This window comes from Pyrgilauda ruficollis, unplaced genomic scaffold, assembly GCF_017590135.1.
Source record: "Pyrgilauda ruficollis isolate IOZ18807 unplaced genomic scaffold, ASM1759013v1 scaffold83, whole genome shotgun sequence".
Classification (NCBI taxonomy): Eukaryota; Metazoa; Chordata; class Aves; order Passeriformes; family Passeridae; genus Pyrgilauda; species Pyrgilauda ruficollis.
In genome coordinates, this window is record NW_024530266.1 from 2261120 (window position 1) to 2277883 (window position 16764).

The following is a 16764-nucleotide window of genomic DNA, read 5'->3' on the forward strand; positions in this document are numbered from 1 at the left end:
GAGCCAAGCATTCCCACCTGGATACAATCTGACATTTGGAACACCACAGCAGCCTTTTCCCACTGCATTCCCAGAGGAGCAGCTTTCTTCTGCACTGCATTCCCAGAGGAAGACCAGGCTCATCTACAGCACCCCTGGACTTTCAGTGGAAAGCTCCACCCTTTGTCCAGGATCCCTGTTCCAGCAGAACCACAGCTGGCACTGCAGGAGGGCTGAGCCACCATGGAATGGGACTGCTGCGCTCCTGCCTTCCTTAGCAGACACCTGTCTGTTCAAACCAAGACAACAGTCAGGAAAAACACTTTGGTTCACATATTGACAAGTCTGTAAAGCAGCCAAAATAGTGTGTATTTAAAGAAAACCCAACCTTCTTGGAAACAAAAACAGACCTGAAAAAACCCCACCACAAACAAAAAAGTCATGTTTTAAGGTTAATTATGAAAACAACAAGAAATTATTCAAAAACCCCAACATGAACTACATACCTTAGCTATTTGGACACACCAGTTCAGCAGGAGCTGGGAACCAATATTATCCTTGTGTTCATGGACATAATCCAGGAGGCAGCCATGAGGCATCAGCTGAGTGACCAGCTGGATGGTGGGACTCAAGCAGACACCCAGAAGTCTCACCAGGTGTGGGTGGTCCATGCTGGCCATGATGAGAGCTTCCTGCAACAATAAAAGTGACCCAAAGGTTACCCCAGTGTGCTCAAAGACTCAATGCACTCAAGTTGTAGTAAGGTAGGAAATCATAAAGAAAGGCTTCGTAAAATCAAGCCTGCTCTCCTTGTCAGGCCAGCCCTTTGCCAGTTCCCATGTGAAAGCAATCCTAGTGAAAGCATAACAATCCATTCCTGGGTGAAAAACAACCTGCACCTGCATAAACTGGTTTTATACTGTTAGATAGAAAAATGAAAACTATCTCTCACAAACAACTTTTCCTGACCATACACACTGAGACTTTAAGTAACCAATCTACACAGGGTAACAACTTGTGACTAACCAATAAAATAATTAGCAAGAAAGTTACTAACCAATTAAAGTCTCACACAAAGTCTATAAAACTGTATAAAAACGAGTTATGTGAATAAAGAATTGGCTTTTTCCACCATGAGGAAAATGGAGCCCCATGTAATTTATTCCAATACTCGAGTGGCTAAAGGATTCCATAACAGTGGTCCCCGAAGCACCATGAATTCCTGTCTGTCCAGTGCTAGGCATTCCTAGGGAACCTCCAAGGCTCATGTAATGCCCACTTGATGTTCTGAGCCCCAAAAAACAAGAGTCTGCACAAATCTAAAATTCTGCACTGCCCTGTAGAATTTCAGATTTGCGCAGACTGCATTTCCTGTTCCGTTGCAGCCACAAAAAAGATGCAGGTGTGATATACTTCACTCAAAGTCTCCTTGGTCTTGTTTTAATGCCTTTTTGGGACTACCTACAAACAGAGGCCAGACAAAATTAAGGGAATAAAAAGCAGGTATATTTATTGAAGGGCCTTCAGGTACATTTAGGGTAGAGGAAGCTCACCCAGGGGCTACACCCAAAAACTGGACAATGGCCCACAGATTTTCACACTTTTATAAGTGTGGTCCATTTGCATACTGGGAGTTAATATTGCAATTACAGCTTCAGGTAATGAGGTCATTTACACCATGTTTGCTTTCTAAATCTGAGCCTCTTAGCTCAGCATCTGATACTTCCATCACCTCTCCCATCAGGTCTTGGATGAGTTCATTTAGATTTTTTCCACACTTAACCTTTGTACACAGAAAAGACTTTATTTCCCTTTTCCAGACTATAAGAAGTTTTCAGCTACCATGCTAGGTTTTGGTTACCAAGCTGGTCCAGGACCAAGGACCAGCAGGTTTTATCTTGGCTATGCTATTTAACCCTAAAGTTCACACCCCTGACCAGTAGCACAGGAGCTCCTTATAAAAACCCTAAACAACTGTTCTTAGAGGTAATGCTGCCATCACAAGCCACTGGCATTCAAATGCAGCGAGGAGAAAGCTCTTCTCTCTCATTCACTGAGTTCTCCATTTCAAGACCATTTCATCATGGCAATGGAACAATGAAAAGTGAGATAGAATTGTGGCTCTGTAAGGCTATTTTGGCTGTCGTCTTTTTTTTTTTTTTCCTCAAAAAACACCAATATGACATCTGACAACTTACAGAATAACAGCTGTAATAGTGCCAAGGAAAGAAAGAAAGGGGGGAAAAAAAAGGATGAGACAAATTTGCCACCAGAAGAACACAGAAGTTGGGATTTTTTTCCCTTCCATATATTAATGCAAAATTTAAAAAAAAATGGTTTTGGCAAGTAGGCTGAGTTTGTATTAAAGGAAATTGCTCATCATAGTACAAAGAATATTTGAAACCAAATTGCAGATATTTGCATAATAGTTCTTTTACTTTCTTTCCCCCTCTTTTTTTTTTTTTTTTAGTAAAACAAAGAGATGAACAAGATACTAATTGTAGGGTTTTTTCCCTTCCAGTAAGAAAAGAGCAGATGGTCCTCACTGGGGGGAGTGACTCCTTCCCTTTTCTTCCTCAATGTATGTGAAGAAATAAATAAATGAATAAATAAGGACTATTTGATGGGATAATGGAGGAGCAGATCTGGGAAAGATTCTGATGCAACAAATTAGAAAAGGGATCTGAATTTAACTAGTTTTACTCACATTCACATTAATACAGTTCCCACTCACTTAACTCTTAAGTATGGGAACTCCTTGAAACTATTTTAGCCTTTCTTCTGCTGTGACTTGAAAATGTCCCTAAAGGCCACCAGAATAAATACCTGTAGACAGGTGAATTATCCAGTCTCCCGAGCACAAAATTACTCTGCCTCATTTTTTTCCTTTTTACCCCATTCATTTTTCTCCTGCAGATGCATTCAGGGACAGCACTTGCTGCCCACTCTTCCTCTGAGTAAAGGTAAGAGGTTCCCCATGAGCCTGGATCTGGAGTACTTTTCTTTCTAACCCAGATTGATTAGAACAGAAATTAGATATTTTTTTTTTTTTTTTGTCTTCCAAGGGCCCACACAGAAAGCTTTGAAGCTTGTGTCCATTAGTCTCCAGTACTTTTCATTGCCAAGTCTGTGTCAAAAGGAAAACCACTTCTGTACAACAATAAAAGCAAGCAGTGCCATTTGTCTCATTCTGATGTTACAGGAAAGCACCTGATTTTCCAATAGTTTTGGGCAAGAGTTTCAGGAAAAAAAGGCAAAATGTTTTTTATAAAATATGATGGACTTCTCTGTAATGAATTAAGACACAGACAGAGGGCAAGGAAATCTTCATTATAGATCTAAGCCACTAATAGTTACTAATTTAGCATGAATCCTGGCTTCATATTGTTGTCCTCATTAGTAAAACTATTGTTATTTTTATTGAACTTAAATCTACAGAAGAACTAAAATCAGGGCTATGTGTATCCAGCACAGCAAAACACAAAGTTAAACAGATTGCAATTGTTCTGCTAGAGCCTAATTACACAAAACAAACAACAACAACAGAAACATTATGACTTAGCAGCATTTTAAGAATCTGTTCAGCAAATAAGGCATACAAGTCTCCAGTTTCAAACCTGTTTGGACATGAAAGACCCTAGAGCTGTAATCTTTGTGCCACTTGGACACTCAGCAGTCTGGTTCCTAATATAGTTGTCTAAAACATTTTAAGCAGTTCAGGTACCTACACTCACACACTTGGCTGGTGGCACTGGCATCTTTCAAAACCAGCCTCTGCAATTTTCTGGGCCTTTTGGTAGCTGTAGGTCTGCAGCTCTTCTCTCTACACTCAACTGGCACAATTACAGGAATGAGTTTGGAATTCTAATTTAATGGAGAAGAAACTGAGGTACCAAAAGGGTACAGCCTTCTATCCAAAGTCACATGGGAAGGCTGGAGCACAAGTGGAAACAGTGCCCCAGATCACTTTACCTTTCTCTCCTGAAAAAATTCACATCCATCATTCCTCTCTTCATCCCTTCTCAATGTGATTATTACATTATTACTCCATTAAGCTCAACTCCTGTGATTTATACACACAAGCCTGTATTAAACAGTAACATTAAACAATCACATAAATGTTATTTTAATGGGTCACACTTATCTGCCTGCTGTGTGCACTAAGAAAGAAGACAGCAGCCCAAAGAAGGTTGAGTTTGCAGTGAGCAATCACCAGACCTATTACTGGTTTCTGTCAGCAGAGCTATGTCAAAAGGGGTCTAGGGAGGTGCAACTGCAATTTGGAAATCTGACCTAAAACTGTTTCCTGAGCTATCCATACTCTGCAGTCATATTTGAAACATCTTTAATTTGGCTGCTGTTTCTGAAAGGTAACTCCAGCTAAAGCACAATTTTTATTTTGACCTCCCAGGATGGGGGAAAAAACTCCAGTTCTTGAGACTGTGAGAAGGAAGAGTGCTCCGAGTACACCTACAGCACATCTTATAAGATGGTATTTAACTTCCCCCTTTCCTACAATGACGTGGTATTGCCAACAATTACAGCTGAAAAGAGAACATAAACATTAGCCAGCACGGTGGGTGGTGAAGAACAGCCTTTGGTACTGGTTTTGTTTCTCTGACCATGCAGTTTGCAAACCAGGGGGCTCAGTGAGTTGCACGTGTCAGTGGCAGTGAGATAATGCCATCCTTGGCCACACTTAGGTCCATGTTGAACATTTATTTCCACCCAGAGTGGCCCAGGGTACAGCTCTCTTCAGCTCATGCCCTTATTCATTAGTACACACACATCCCCTTGTTCAAGGGGAGCATCACAGATCTGCTTCCCAAATTTGGCAAGCCCAGAGTAAATGTTACTGCTCCTCTTAAGGCAGATGAAGACATTCACCTGATAAAGAGTTAAGTGAGCACAAAGTCTGAAAAGTCTGTTTTCCTGACCTTCTGCTTCTAAATGTTCCTGCCATAAAACGCCCTCAAACAAAGCAAAACAAAAGATGAAAGAACAACTCCATGCCTGTTTTTCCTAATAATTGTTGAGTAAATAAACGTACTTGAAAGCTGACTTCATAGTGCACTGTGCATTTTTCTGAAAGCACAGCTGAGCTAACCGGAGTGATACTACACTGAACACACTGCTTTTTACATTCATTTTGCAATTCTTCTAGTGGCTGGGGCAAACACCTATCTGGAGTGCATGCCTGACCTGCTGCAAGGCACATCCAATCACAGCCCAGCATTTAATATCTTTCAAAGCCTTTTGTTTGTCTGCTAGGTCTTACCAATTGTTTAGGTGGTAACCTAAACAGCCTGTGCAGTCTGCAGAACAACGTAGGCTAGGAGACAGCACAAATATACATTTAACAACACACATGCCCACACTGGTGCCATGACAGTGACACCCATTGCTGTATTTCCTCTGTACTGCCCATGCAGGATGCTGCTTTTGTGGCTTTCCATGAAAACTGGAATTGCTGTGCTTCAAGCAATTTTTCAGAAGGCAGCTAAACCTGCAGGCAGCTTGGCAGGTTTGTGTCCCCCCAGGCTCACCACAGGTGACTTCAGTTGAGCTTTCCACATTCAGCTCAGTCCTACCCTTCTCAGACATGCTATTCTGTATAAAGAAATCATGTCACACTGATCATTCCTCTCTTCTTCCCCTTCTCAGTGTGGGTGTATTATTGCTCCATTAAGCTCAACTCCTGTGATTTATACACCCAAGCCTAGCTTGGGCCAGTATTCCTGAGGAAACAGGTGACTGCACCCCCCTGGGACACAGTGGCCACCCCCAGGTTGTGCACAACATTCTCTCAACTTCTCTCTGCAGAAGCAGGACTCAGGAGCAAAAAAACAGAGGTATTAAAAGAAATTAATAATCTTTCTGTACATCCACATCCATGCTCCATGCACAGAGTAAGGTGAATGCTTACAGAAGTACAGGTTCATCAGAGGTTGTTGCACGAAGTGCAGCAGTGCACATACAGATCCTGCATTCACACTCACCTGGCCAACTGCTTTTCCTACAGGGAAATGCTGAATTTGGCAGGCACTGCAGGAAATAACTAGAGGTCCAAAAGCCCTGTCATTGAGGGGGTTTAATAAGCTGTTAGCCAGAGTTTTGCACTAACACCATCTCCTTGAAACTCCCTCCATGCCTGTTTTGCTTTAGGAAGTCTTGCTAAGGAACCTCTCTGTGTAACCAAACAGAGAAGGTCACACTATGAGCCTTGTTTGCAAGAATTCCCTCAGAGCCAGGACAGACTGTCAGGATTAAGGAGGCTGCAGGTTTTGAAGGGGTGTTTTTGGACTTCCTGTTTTTTGGATGTAAGAGATTTGAGATTTTTGAGTTCAGTTTTCAATGAGGACCTTAAGCAGAGCTTCACTGGTAGTCAGTGGAGTCACTGCATACTTAGACTGGAGTACAATTGTGCTGCACTGTCACCGTCATATTTTCTGGAAAAATCCCTTCACCAGGATTTTCTCTTTGGAAGCTGAGAAGCCTCAGAGAAAAATGCAAACAATAATTATCTGATTTGCTTCTCCTGTGTTTTGCTGCTTTGGAATGTGGTTTGGACATTGTTTACCAACGGGTGTTGTTTCATTGGTTTCATGTGAATTGTTTTTACTTATTGGTCAATCACAGCTGTGTCGAGGCTCTGGAAAAAGTCACGAGTTTTTCATTAGTATCTTCTAGCCTTCAGTCTGCATTCTTTCTGTATTCTTTAGTATAGTTTAGTTTAGTATTCTTTAATATATATAGATCATAAAATAATAAATTAGCCTTCTAAGAACATGGAGTCAGATTCATCCTTCCTTCATTCATCGGGGGTTCCTGAAAATACAAGACTGCACCATTAAATGGCGAGACTAACAGTTCAGAAAGTTCTGGAAACCCATCTGTCAGGCGAGCCACTACTCTAGGATTAAAACTAAGAATAAAGAATAAAAATTCCACTTCAGGGACCACACCCCATGGCCTGTTCATGAACAAATGTGATGGAAACAGCACCAGGCAAGTGCCACTCACTTGACTCCTATCAAGCCAGTGCCATCAGGAGAAGATGGCCCCAGGTCTGTGTCCTGCAGCCTGGTGAGGAGCCAGGCATGGCACAACACTGGAGCACTGTTCTCTCCCCAGTCCACAATCAGAGCTGGTCTCTGGCTGCTCTCTCACTGCTGAGAGCCTTTTCTGGAGCGGTGATGTGTCTTTAAATGTGCTGCATCTCTCAGAGCAGGCAAACCCTCTGAGGCTGCCCTGCCTGTCACAGCACCTGCACAGCACACAGGGCACCAGCCCGACTGACTCCTCACAGGCACTGCCTGCGTTGTTGACACTGAATTCAAAAGCCAGCTACTACCCCATGTGACTCAAATACATTAGAGAGATGCCCCACTTTCCTCCAAACACCCAAAACTAGCACAAATCAGTGATGTGAAAGCTCTCCCTCCTGAAGGTCATACTTGCAGACTGCTGGGTGAAACCTTCCTGCCCACCTCAGAAAAGCACTAGGTCCTATCCATGCAGGAAGAAACACCTTCATGCACTTACAGAAGCAATTCTGGCTCACTTTGTATTTTGGAGCAACAAAAAATAAATTAGGAAAAGAAAGCAGTGCTGTGATCTCTGTCCTGCAAACACTGAGGTCATGGACCACTGTGCTGACTCCAACACAGCTCAGGTGCTGAGAATTAATGCTGAAATGCTTGGAAGTGTAGGAGAGAAATTCTGTAGAGCCCCCACACCACATGCTTGTTCCTTCTCCCTGCTTTGTGCCAGTTAAGTCTCCCAATTCATCAGAGCCTGAGTTAGCAGAGGAGGAACTTCAGTTCTAAAGCAACAGGCCTCTAGTGCACAAGAAACCAAGTGTGGATTTTCCATCAAACATCTGATCAGGGACAGCTCCCACCAGCATTTCTGTCAATCTTGACCTGAAGAAATTATCATGGTGATGAGAAAAGCAAAATCTAGCCCATTTTCAGTTCACTTTTATGCATAATAGCCAAGGACCTCAGCTACCAGAACTGTTCCCATTGGAAGTTGTCAGGACAAGTAACAGTGGGCTTCATTCTGGGGATTCCCCCCTTGGAGATCAGGAGTAGGTGGTTTAACAGCAAAAATATCATGTCATTGTGACAAATGTTTTACTTACAGCCTGTGACACACATCGTTATTTCAGAGCAGTCTGTCCAAAATGATTTGTTTCTTATTATTTTGATGCAAATAGCAAAAATATTTGAAGTTGTAACCATGCAGTCTAACAAAGCCATCATTTCAGTGGTGCTCAAAGAGGAGGGTAAACAGACATTACCACTGAGCAGCTTATATGTATTGTCAGCCCTGGCTGACATACCTTTCCAAAGGAGGGAGTTATTGCTTTGATTTTTGATTTAGGATGAGTGATGGCAAGGTCTCCAGAATGAAAAAAAAAAAATCTATCAAGTTCTCACTCTTTTCTGAGCAGTCTGCAGGCATTGCTTTGATATTTTCTGGTATCACTGAAAACCTTGACTTTATAATCACACACTCAAAGCCCCTTCCTTCTTCAGGATAAATGTAAAGGAATAGCATCAGATTAAAGCCTAATTTCATCAAGTGTATAATCAACACCAAGAATTGTTTTAATCAAAGATACTTTTTGCCTGGTATTTAATTTCTCACAACAGAGAACTCAAATCAGACTCATCTCCATGTTTCCCTCATCTGTATTCAGCCTCACAAGAACCTCACACTCAGGACCTGGGCACTGCAAAGGGATGGTATTTGAACATGGGAAGTTTCATTGGACTGTCTGAGTCACTGTTAGATTTTTATTCTTCTGACCGAACTGGCATCAGAACTCCTCAAAAACTATCTCATATTCCCTGTGTCACATCCACATAGCTCTGCCTGTGATTTCTTCCTAAGTCTCTACAGCTCTGCCTCCCACTTCTTCTTCCCTACCTTCTTTTGTCATCCTACTCCTCTCCTGAAGGCAAGATTAAAACCTCCTTAAAAAGAACCCATGGCCCTCAAAGGGCAGGGTGGGGACGGCTGGGGTTGCCCAAGGGATTGCTAACACCTGGTCAGCTCTAAAGTATTTCTGTTCCTTGGCAACAAATTCAGCTAAATTCCCCCCTGGATTTCCACAAGATTTGGGCACCCTGCTGTCAGGGTAATACATATGTAACATTATAATAATAATAATGACTCTTTTTTTCATGTTGATAAAATGTTGCCATCTGCAATAACCCCCAGAGCAAATCAGATCTTTTATGTATGGCCATGCTCAGGTCCTGGCATCTGTCAGGGCCAGCCAAATAACTCCCAAACCAAATATGTTTCAATGAGTGGGTGCCTGATACCAATAGAAACACCTCAGTCAAATCCATAAATAAAACTGTATTTAATACTTTTTATTTCTGCCTGTGTGGATGTCCTCAAAAAGGAAAAATCTCACTGAATTACAGAACCCAAGCAGAAAGTTATAGACAAACACATTCAAACTTGCAGTACTGCAGGAGGGAATGCCTATTTTATAGGTGATCTAATTTGAAGATGCTACAAAGAGGGTGAAATAATAATTTATGTCATAATTTTATCCTCTTTTGTGAATTAGCACAATCTCAAGATCATTAATTATGCTCATAAGATGGCCTGTTAGCACAGATCCTGCATTTCCAAAGGAACTATCCAACTAACAGGACTCTACAAATCAAAACCCAAACATTTTTTTCCTAGCATTTCCTACAGCAAACTTTGACAAGGCCAACTGGGACGAATCTGCTTTTCAACAGCCTTGCAGCTGTCTGGGAAAAAAAGTGAAAAAGGCTCTTTTTAACTGATACTGCCAGGGAAACTCCAGGCAGAGGAAGAACCAGATCTGTCCCCCAGGGATCAGTGCTGGGGCCAGTTCTGTTTAATATCTTCACTGATGATCTGTTTGAGGGGATTGAGTCCTCCATCAGTAAATTTGCAGATGACACTAAGCTGGGAGTGTGTGTTGATCTGCTGGAGGGTAGGAGGGCTCTGCAGAGGGACCTGGACAGGCTGGATAGATGGGCAGAGTCCAACAACATGAGGTTTAACAATCCAAGTGCTGAGTCCTGCATTTTGGCTGCAATAACCCCTGCAGTGCTCTAGGCTGGGGACAGAGTGGCTGGACAGTGCCCAGGCAGAAAGGGACCCGGGGGCACTGGTGCCAGCCGCTGACCATGAGCCAGCAGTGTGCCCTGGTGGCCAAGAGGGCCAAGGGCTCCTGGCCTGGATCAGGAATGGTGTGGCCAGCAGGAGCAGGGAGGTCATTCTGCCCCTGTACTCGGCCCTGGTGAGGGCACACCTGGAGTGCTGTGTGCAATTCTGGCTCCTCAGTTTGGGAAGGACGTTGAGACACTTAAGTACATCCAGAGGAGGCAACGAGGCTGGAGAGGGGCTGGGAACACAAACCCTGTGAGGAATGGCTGAGGGAGCTGGGGGTGTTCAGCCTGGAGAAAAAGAGACTCAGGAGTGCCCTTATCACTCTCTACAGCTCCCTGAAAGGTGGCTGTGCTCAGGTGGGGTTGGTCACTTTCTCCAGGGAACGACCGACACAATGAGAGGACACAGTTTTAAGCTGTGCCAGGGAAAGTTCAGACTGGACATCAGGAAAAAATTCATTGAAAAAGTGATTGGGCATTGGAATGGGCTGCCCAGGGAGGTGGTGGAGTCACTGTCCCTGGAGGTGTCTAAAAATAGACTGCTCGTTGCACTCAGTGCCATGGTTTAGCTGATAAGGTGATGTTAGGTCATAGGTTGGACTTTAAATTCTCAAAGGTCTTTTCCAACCTAGCTCATTCTGTGAACTATAAGGAAACCTGGAAGCTCAAGGCACTACCACTGTGTCAAAGTTAGTGCTAAAGACATATACAGTGCAGCTGTGTGCATGTGCCATGCAAAGCTGACTTTCAGGTCTGAGGGAGGGTCCATTTGCAGCCTGATGACAAAGCACTAATCCCATCCACACTGTGGAGACCTTGTCTGCCAGCACCTCTTTTGCATCTTACTGCCAAGATCAGCATTCAAGAGGCTGACATTTAATAAAAAGCAGGAAAAAGTATCCATAGCTGTTCCACCATCAGCTTTCCTAACCATCACCATTACTATTTGACATGACTTGTATAAAGCAGAAGTATGGTTACATAAAATTAATCCATCTATTCCCTTGTTGCATACCTTCACATTTTTGTTTCTTGAGAAGACCTAACACCACCATGGTGTGATCATCTTACTGGGATCAAAGATAATGCTGCATCTCTGGGGGACAGCTCAAAACAATATCACTTGTCAGTTCCTTGGTCACTTTTAGTGGACTTCTGTGCCAGTGAAATGCCAAAGCCCCAGAAAGCTGCAGCACATCTCTGAGAGGAATACCAGCCACTTTTTTGCAGAGGGCTAATCTGCAAGTTTGAGTGGAGCTATAAACGTTTAGAAGGTGACACAATGTGGTTTAATGGGTTTTCTGGAGCTCTTTGAGGGCTTGCCAAGAATTCACATTAACACTGACATCAATAACTTTCTTTTTGGTCTGGAGTTTCACTCCCATCTGTGCCCCTCACCTGATGAAGAGATTTGTCACAGAGCAACCAGACACATCTCCCACCCCTGCTGAAAACCAGGCAGGACACAGCATTCAGATCCTCAAAGATGGCCTAGCTCTGGAAAATAGTTCTCTGCTGTCCACAACTTAACCACATACACAAAGTGTTTAACATTCCAATTTGGATTTGACAACATTCTTGCCTGATGTACATGGTCTGAATTTTGAAACAAGGAATGGTTTCAAAGGAGGAATTCACCAGAGTTCAGAAAATGTTAAACCCAGGTGCTTCAATCACTATGACATTTCAAAACACATCTTCTGGCTGAGGAATTCACTGGAATATATATCACACTGAAAAGCTTCAGCAGAAACTCTTCCTTTTAGTTTCAGCAAGTTAATAAATGTTTTATCAAGAAATATTTTTTCAATATTTTGCCAAGAAAACAATTCCAACAAGGAAACTCATTTTCCCTCCTCAGTCCAAATACCATTTTTTTCCCAAATGCTTTGGTTATGAAAATAGTTTTTCAGAGGGACTTGTGTTTTTAGCTGGTGACTCTAGCTATTGATATAAACCAACAAGACTTCATCTTAAAAAAAACCAAAACAATTTGCACAGCTTCAGAAAACAAGAAGCTAAATTCTGCTTCTGTGCATACTAAATTTCCCACTGAACTCTTTCAAAGGGCACTGCCCAGCCAGCAAAAGCATCCTTGACATGGGAGAATGATTCCAAATAGATCCAGCCCAGGGGCTGCCTATCCACTGACATGGCTCAGTCAGTCACAGCCCTGGGAACTGCCTGCAGCCCAGGCCATGTCTCACATTCCCCTACCTCACTGAGATCTTAATTTCTATCAGATAAACTCAGACTATCTCTCAGATAATCAGATAATAGAACTCAGGTAATCAGATAAAAGGTTCTTTGTACCTCAGCTGTTTCCTACCTTTGCCCTGCTCTGCATCTCAGAATTTACTTGTGCAAGCTCATCAAGGAGAGCTTTCCAAGCTGCAATTTGTCAGCACAGCTCAAAAATCCACATAACCACACTTCCTTAAACATTTCTGTGTCCTGTGTCACGTAAAGCATGAAGATAAAAACAAGCCCTGGCCTATGAGAAACCTATGCAATTCTGTTTTGAACAACGCTTATTCACCTCTGTAATTAAAAGCCTGGTATTCTATATGAAGCAGAAACCTTCAGGATACACTTGTATTCACCTTGCAAGTAACTAAGAGGGAAGAATACCTGTTCTCCCTCTGCTGTTGCTAATACACAATTTGCTTTATGTATCAAGTGTCATTCAGCATCTTTAAAACACCTGATCTTGGAAAAACCTAATGAAAACAACATTTTAGACACATTCTCAACTGATAAAACAGCTTTGTCTGAAAAAAAAAAACCCTTCACATAGTATTTGCTTGTCTACATAGACATCCCAAGGTAATTTAAAACCTGAGGATAATTAAAAATAAATTTTAAAATTTAAGTAATTTTCTCAGAGGTTATGGAATCTGTGTTGCAATTCAGAATTCCATCTATAAACTGTAATAATAATCCTCTCCCCTTAATCTGTTGTGTCTGTCTTGACCTTTCAGGGCAGGGACAATCTCACCAGAGTTTCATCAGGTCCAAGAGATGCTGTATTACCACAACAAGAAGCAACACCATAGTTAGTATGGAAAATATTGCTCTGCAAAATCTCCTTATTTTTGGAGCTACAGCTTCAGTAGAGAAGCACCAGGGATTTCCAACTAGCACCTGCTGCTCTGTGGACTGCCAGCCCCAGTGTGACCTCAAATGGATCTGCTTATCCCAATTACTGCACTGATATCTCAAAAGTCTTGGCAGAATATGATGAAGATTATCAGCAAGCCAGTCAGGAACCACCTTTCCCTGTCGTATTTCTTCCATCATGAGCAGCAGTAGGAATATCTGATTGTCACTTGTAAATAACAGGTACAATATTAATGCAAACAGATGGTAATTATTATTATAAATCTCTGAAAGTTGCTGATGTATCAGAGGTGTCTGGATCAGTGCTGAGGCACAGAAAACAATTTTTGAGGGGTTATTTGCAACAAAGCACTGAGGGAGAAGTACTACAATCTACAGTATTTGGAGGGAAAATGTATTTTGACAGTGATACTTGAATTTCAGCTCCTATAAGCCTGTGCTTCTGTACTCTTACATTCTGATTTAAAATGGTCACAGCATGAGCATACGTATGTTTATATGGATTTTTTTTTTCCTTACAACATAAAAAGCCTTGTTCTCTCTTAACTTTAAGTTGACTTGGCACCTCATTAGATCTGCCATTAACCTCAAACCAGTGATGGCTTGTTTGGGATGCATTACAGTTAAGCTTGTGGAAACAGTACCTCTCTTTTATTAACAGGGGTCCCATAAAACCCTGCATTTTTTAGCAGTTTGGCAACATTCTGGCACTCATAGTGTCCTTTAGGAACTTAAACATTAACACATGCCTATTTTATATTGGTAATAGGAGTTGGAGACACAGAGAAAGAATGCAAAGCTATTTCTTAACTACAGGTTTTCAGTTTTAGTGATAAGACAACACTTGTCACCCTGTTTTAGTGCCAAAATCTGCTTTAAAACTGGATATCTGTGTCAGCTTCTTCTCATAACATATCAAGCATTATTAAAAGACCTTATTTTCTTTAATTTAATAATTTTACCATGTTTTGTCACTTTTATTTCTGCACTTTGCATCTGAATCTCCGCAAGACTGTGAGAAGAATCCCAGTATCCCCAGCCAGTTTGCTGCTGTTTAAGGAAGACTGTTTCTTCTGTTTGTAATGACAAGCCTGTGAGCTACAGCCTTCCACTCCAGCAGGATCTGTGCCTACAGAGGAACATTTCCCCTCTGCCTTAAATACCACCAACCACTGGCTGAGCAGATGAAAAGACCCACACCTTCAGGCACTACATCCTCTTGGGATGAGTCCCCAGAAATCATGGCTTTACAGCATCCAAGGGAAATTTTTACTGAAGCCTGTAAGATTACTCTCCTAAAAGCCCACATCCAGATACTAGCACGTAAGTCCAGGGAAGATAAGAGGTTGGAGGAGAGCATTGTGACCCAGGCCCAGATCTAACCCGTGATGAAGGGTGGAAACATACAGCACAGTGCCAAGAAAAAAAACCCCATGGTATTGAGACCAACAGAAAACTCATTGTGGAAATACAAATCCCATAAGCTCCTGATTAAATCCCCTAATTAAACTACTGTGTACCATTTACGATACTCACAGCACCACCTCTCTGCCTCTCTTCTGCCTCTTTTTTTTAATATTCCTATCTTTTGCATGTTCGATTTCTAAACACTTTTTCAAAAGACCTCTCTCCTACTGTGTCCTGATAAAACAGTGGCAACTCTGGGATCCTGACCTTCAGAACAATTACATATACAGCCAAGGAAATAATTCACTTCATGTTCCAGTAACCAAGCCCAAAAGTACATGCCAAGGAGACAAGTATCAACCCTGTTATTAGGGTGCCTTATACATTGAAATAGAGAATGTAATACAAGATCACAGTTCAAAATGTTTCCTTTACACATACACACTTTACAGCTAAAATATTTGCATTTGATATTGCAAATTCAATATTTGAATCTGATTAGACTCTTTAATACTTTCATTTAATCCACAGCTATATTTGCCTGTGAATAAATGAACACTCCCACCTGATCCTCTTCCCATGCACAGATTTACCCAAACTTATGCAGGGTTTCCACATCATAAAGCATTGCAAAGCTGAAACAAGGAGTTCTGCAGTTGCCATAACAAAAAGCATCTGAATGTATTTCCTGACTCATTTAGGAGTAGCTCCTAATGTCAGTCCCTCACTCAAGCATGGGATTCTTCCTGAAACCTGTGGCAGACTTCTTGGAAGGATTACTCTGGAGGTGAGGCCCTGGCCCTGCTGAATTCACTGGCCAATTCACAGCTCCCCTGAATTTCAGCAGGACTCAGACCTCCCCCATCACCAGCAGTAGGCAAACTCACTTTCCCTCACTGCATTTTCCAGTTAGATTGTTATGCCAGCAGAATTGTTTCCAAGCAGCCTGGCTGTCTGTCTGTGCTTGTACCTCATCCTTTCTGCGTATCCTTTCACCACACAGCCACATGCTCCTTGGAAAATTAACCCTCCCTGCACACACACACCCCTTACCCTCACACACCATGGAGGGGAAAATTACTGTAGCCAACATTTAAAGCCAAATTCTTGCTTCAGATAGAAATAACAGAAATGTAGCCTTGAAACAGTTAATCTCCAGATGACTAAAAGCAGTTAACCTTCATCAGAGATCAAATTTCCAGCTTCTGCAGAGGCTGAGCACTCTGGGGGCCTGTGCATGGTATGCAGCACTCTCAAGGACAGTTGGATTTCTGGCATCTCTGGACAAGTTGCAAATTGTAATTGCCATCCCAGTGAGCTCCTGTGCCTGGGACTGATAGGGAGAGCTCCTCTCTAAGTGTCTCTGCTCACATTCAGTGTGCACGAGTGGGGAGGAGGGGCAGGCTGCACAAAAGGAAGTGTAAAATCACAGGAGTTATGTCCATAACTCCTACAGTCACAGGGGGTATGTCACCCCTTGCCTCCCACCTCCTGCAGCTTGACATGATGGAGTGCAAACCTGTTTGAGCTGCAGTGGAGCCCAGAGCCAGGCAGTGCTTACAGACCCCTCACGGCAGCGGGAAAGGAGGATGTGCACAGAAATGACAGCAAAAGAGGATAAGGGAAAATGTCTCACTGCTGCCATAAAGGATTTCCTTTGATCCTAAACCTGCCCTTTCAGCTGAGATTCAGGATTAACTCTGTTGTATTTCCCAAGCAGCCAGGCAGTCAGTGGAATGTCTGAATCCAACTACTGCTAGCAGCAATGTCTTTTCAGACTTTCAGGAGCATCTACATGGTCTGTTGAAGACCTGGCTCAAACACTGCGCTGGGCAGGAGCATGATGTGTAAAAGGAATTAAAAATATTTTAAAAATATTTAACCAATCACCCTCATAGTCACATAAGGCAGGATCTTACAAGGAGGCTGAGGGCAAATGCACCTGTGTCAGCTGAGGAATGACAGAGTGTGTCTGTAGCCTCAAGGGCTCTGTGAATACCACCACGGGCCAAGCAAAGAACCAAAAAGCTTCAGCCTAGAACCCTCCTGTGTCTGAAGCCAACACTGGAAACCAAGAAAAGCTAAATCT

General features: G+C 42.5%; 1 protein-coding gene across 1 annotated transcript in view; it reads right to left on the minus strand.

Annotated features, from left to right (window-relative positions):
* The window catches only part of ERBB4 (erb-b2 receptor tyrosine kinase 4), a 572997-nt gene that overhangs the window by 84233 nt on the left and 472000 nt on the right, over positions 1–16764 (minus strand). Inside the window, exon 20 of the mRNA XM_041487708.1 lies at positions 486–671. Within this exon, the coding sequence (XP_041343642.1) occupies positions 486–671 (186 nt within the window). The remainder of the gene's footprint in view (positions 1–485; positions 672–16764) is intronic.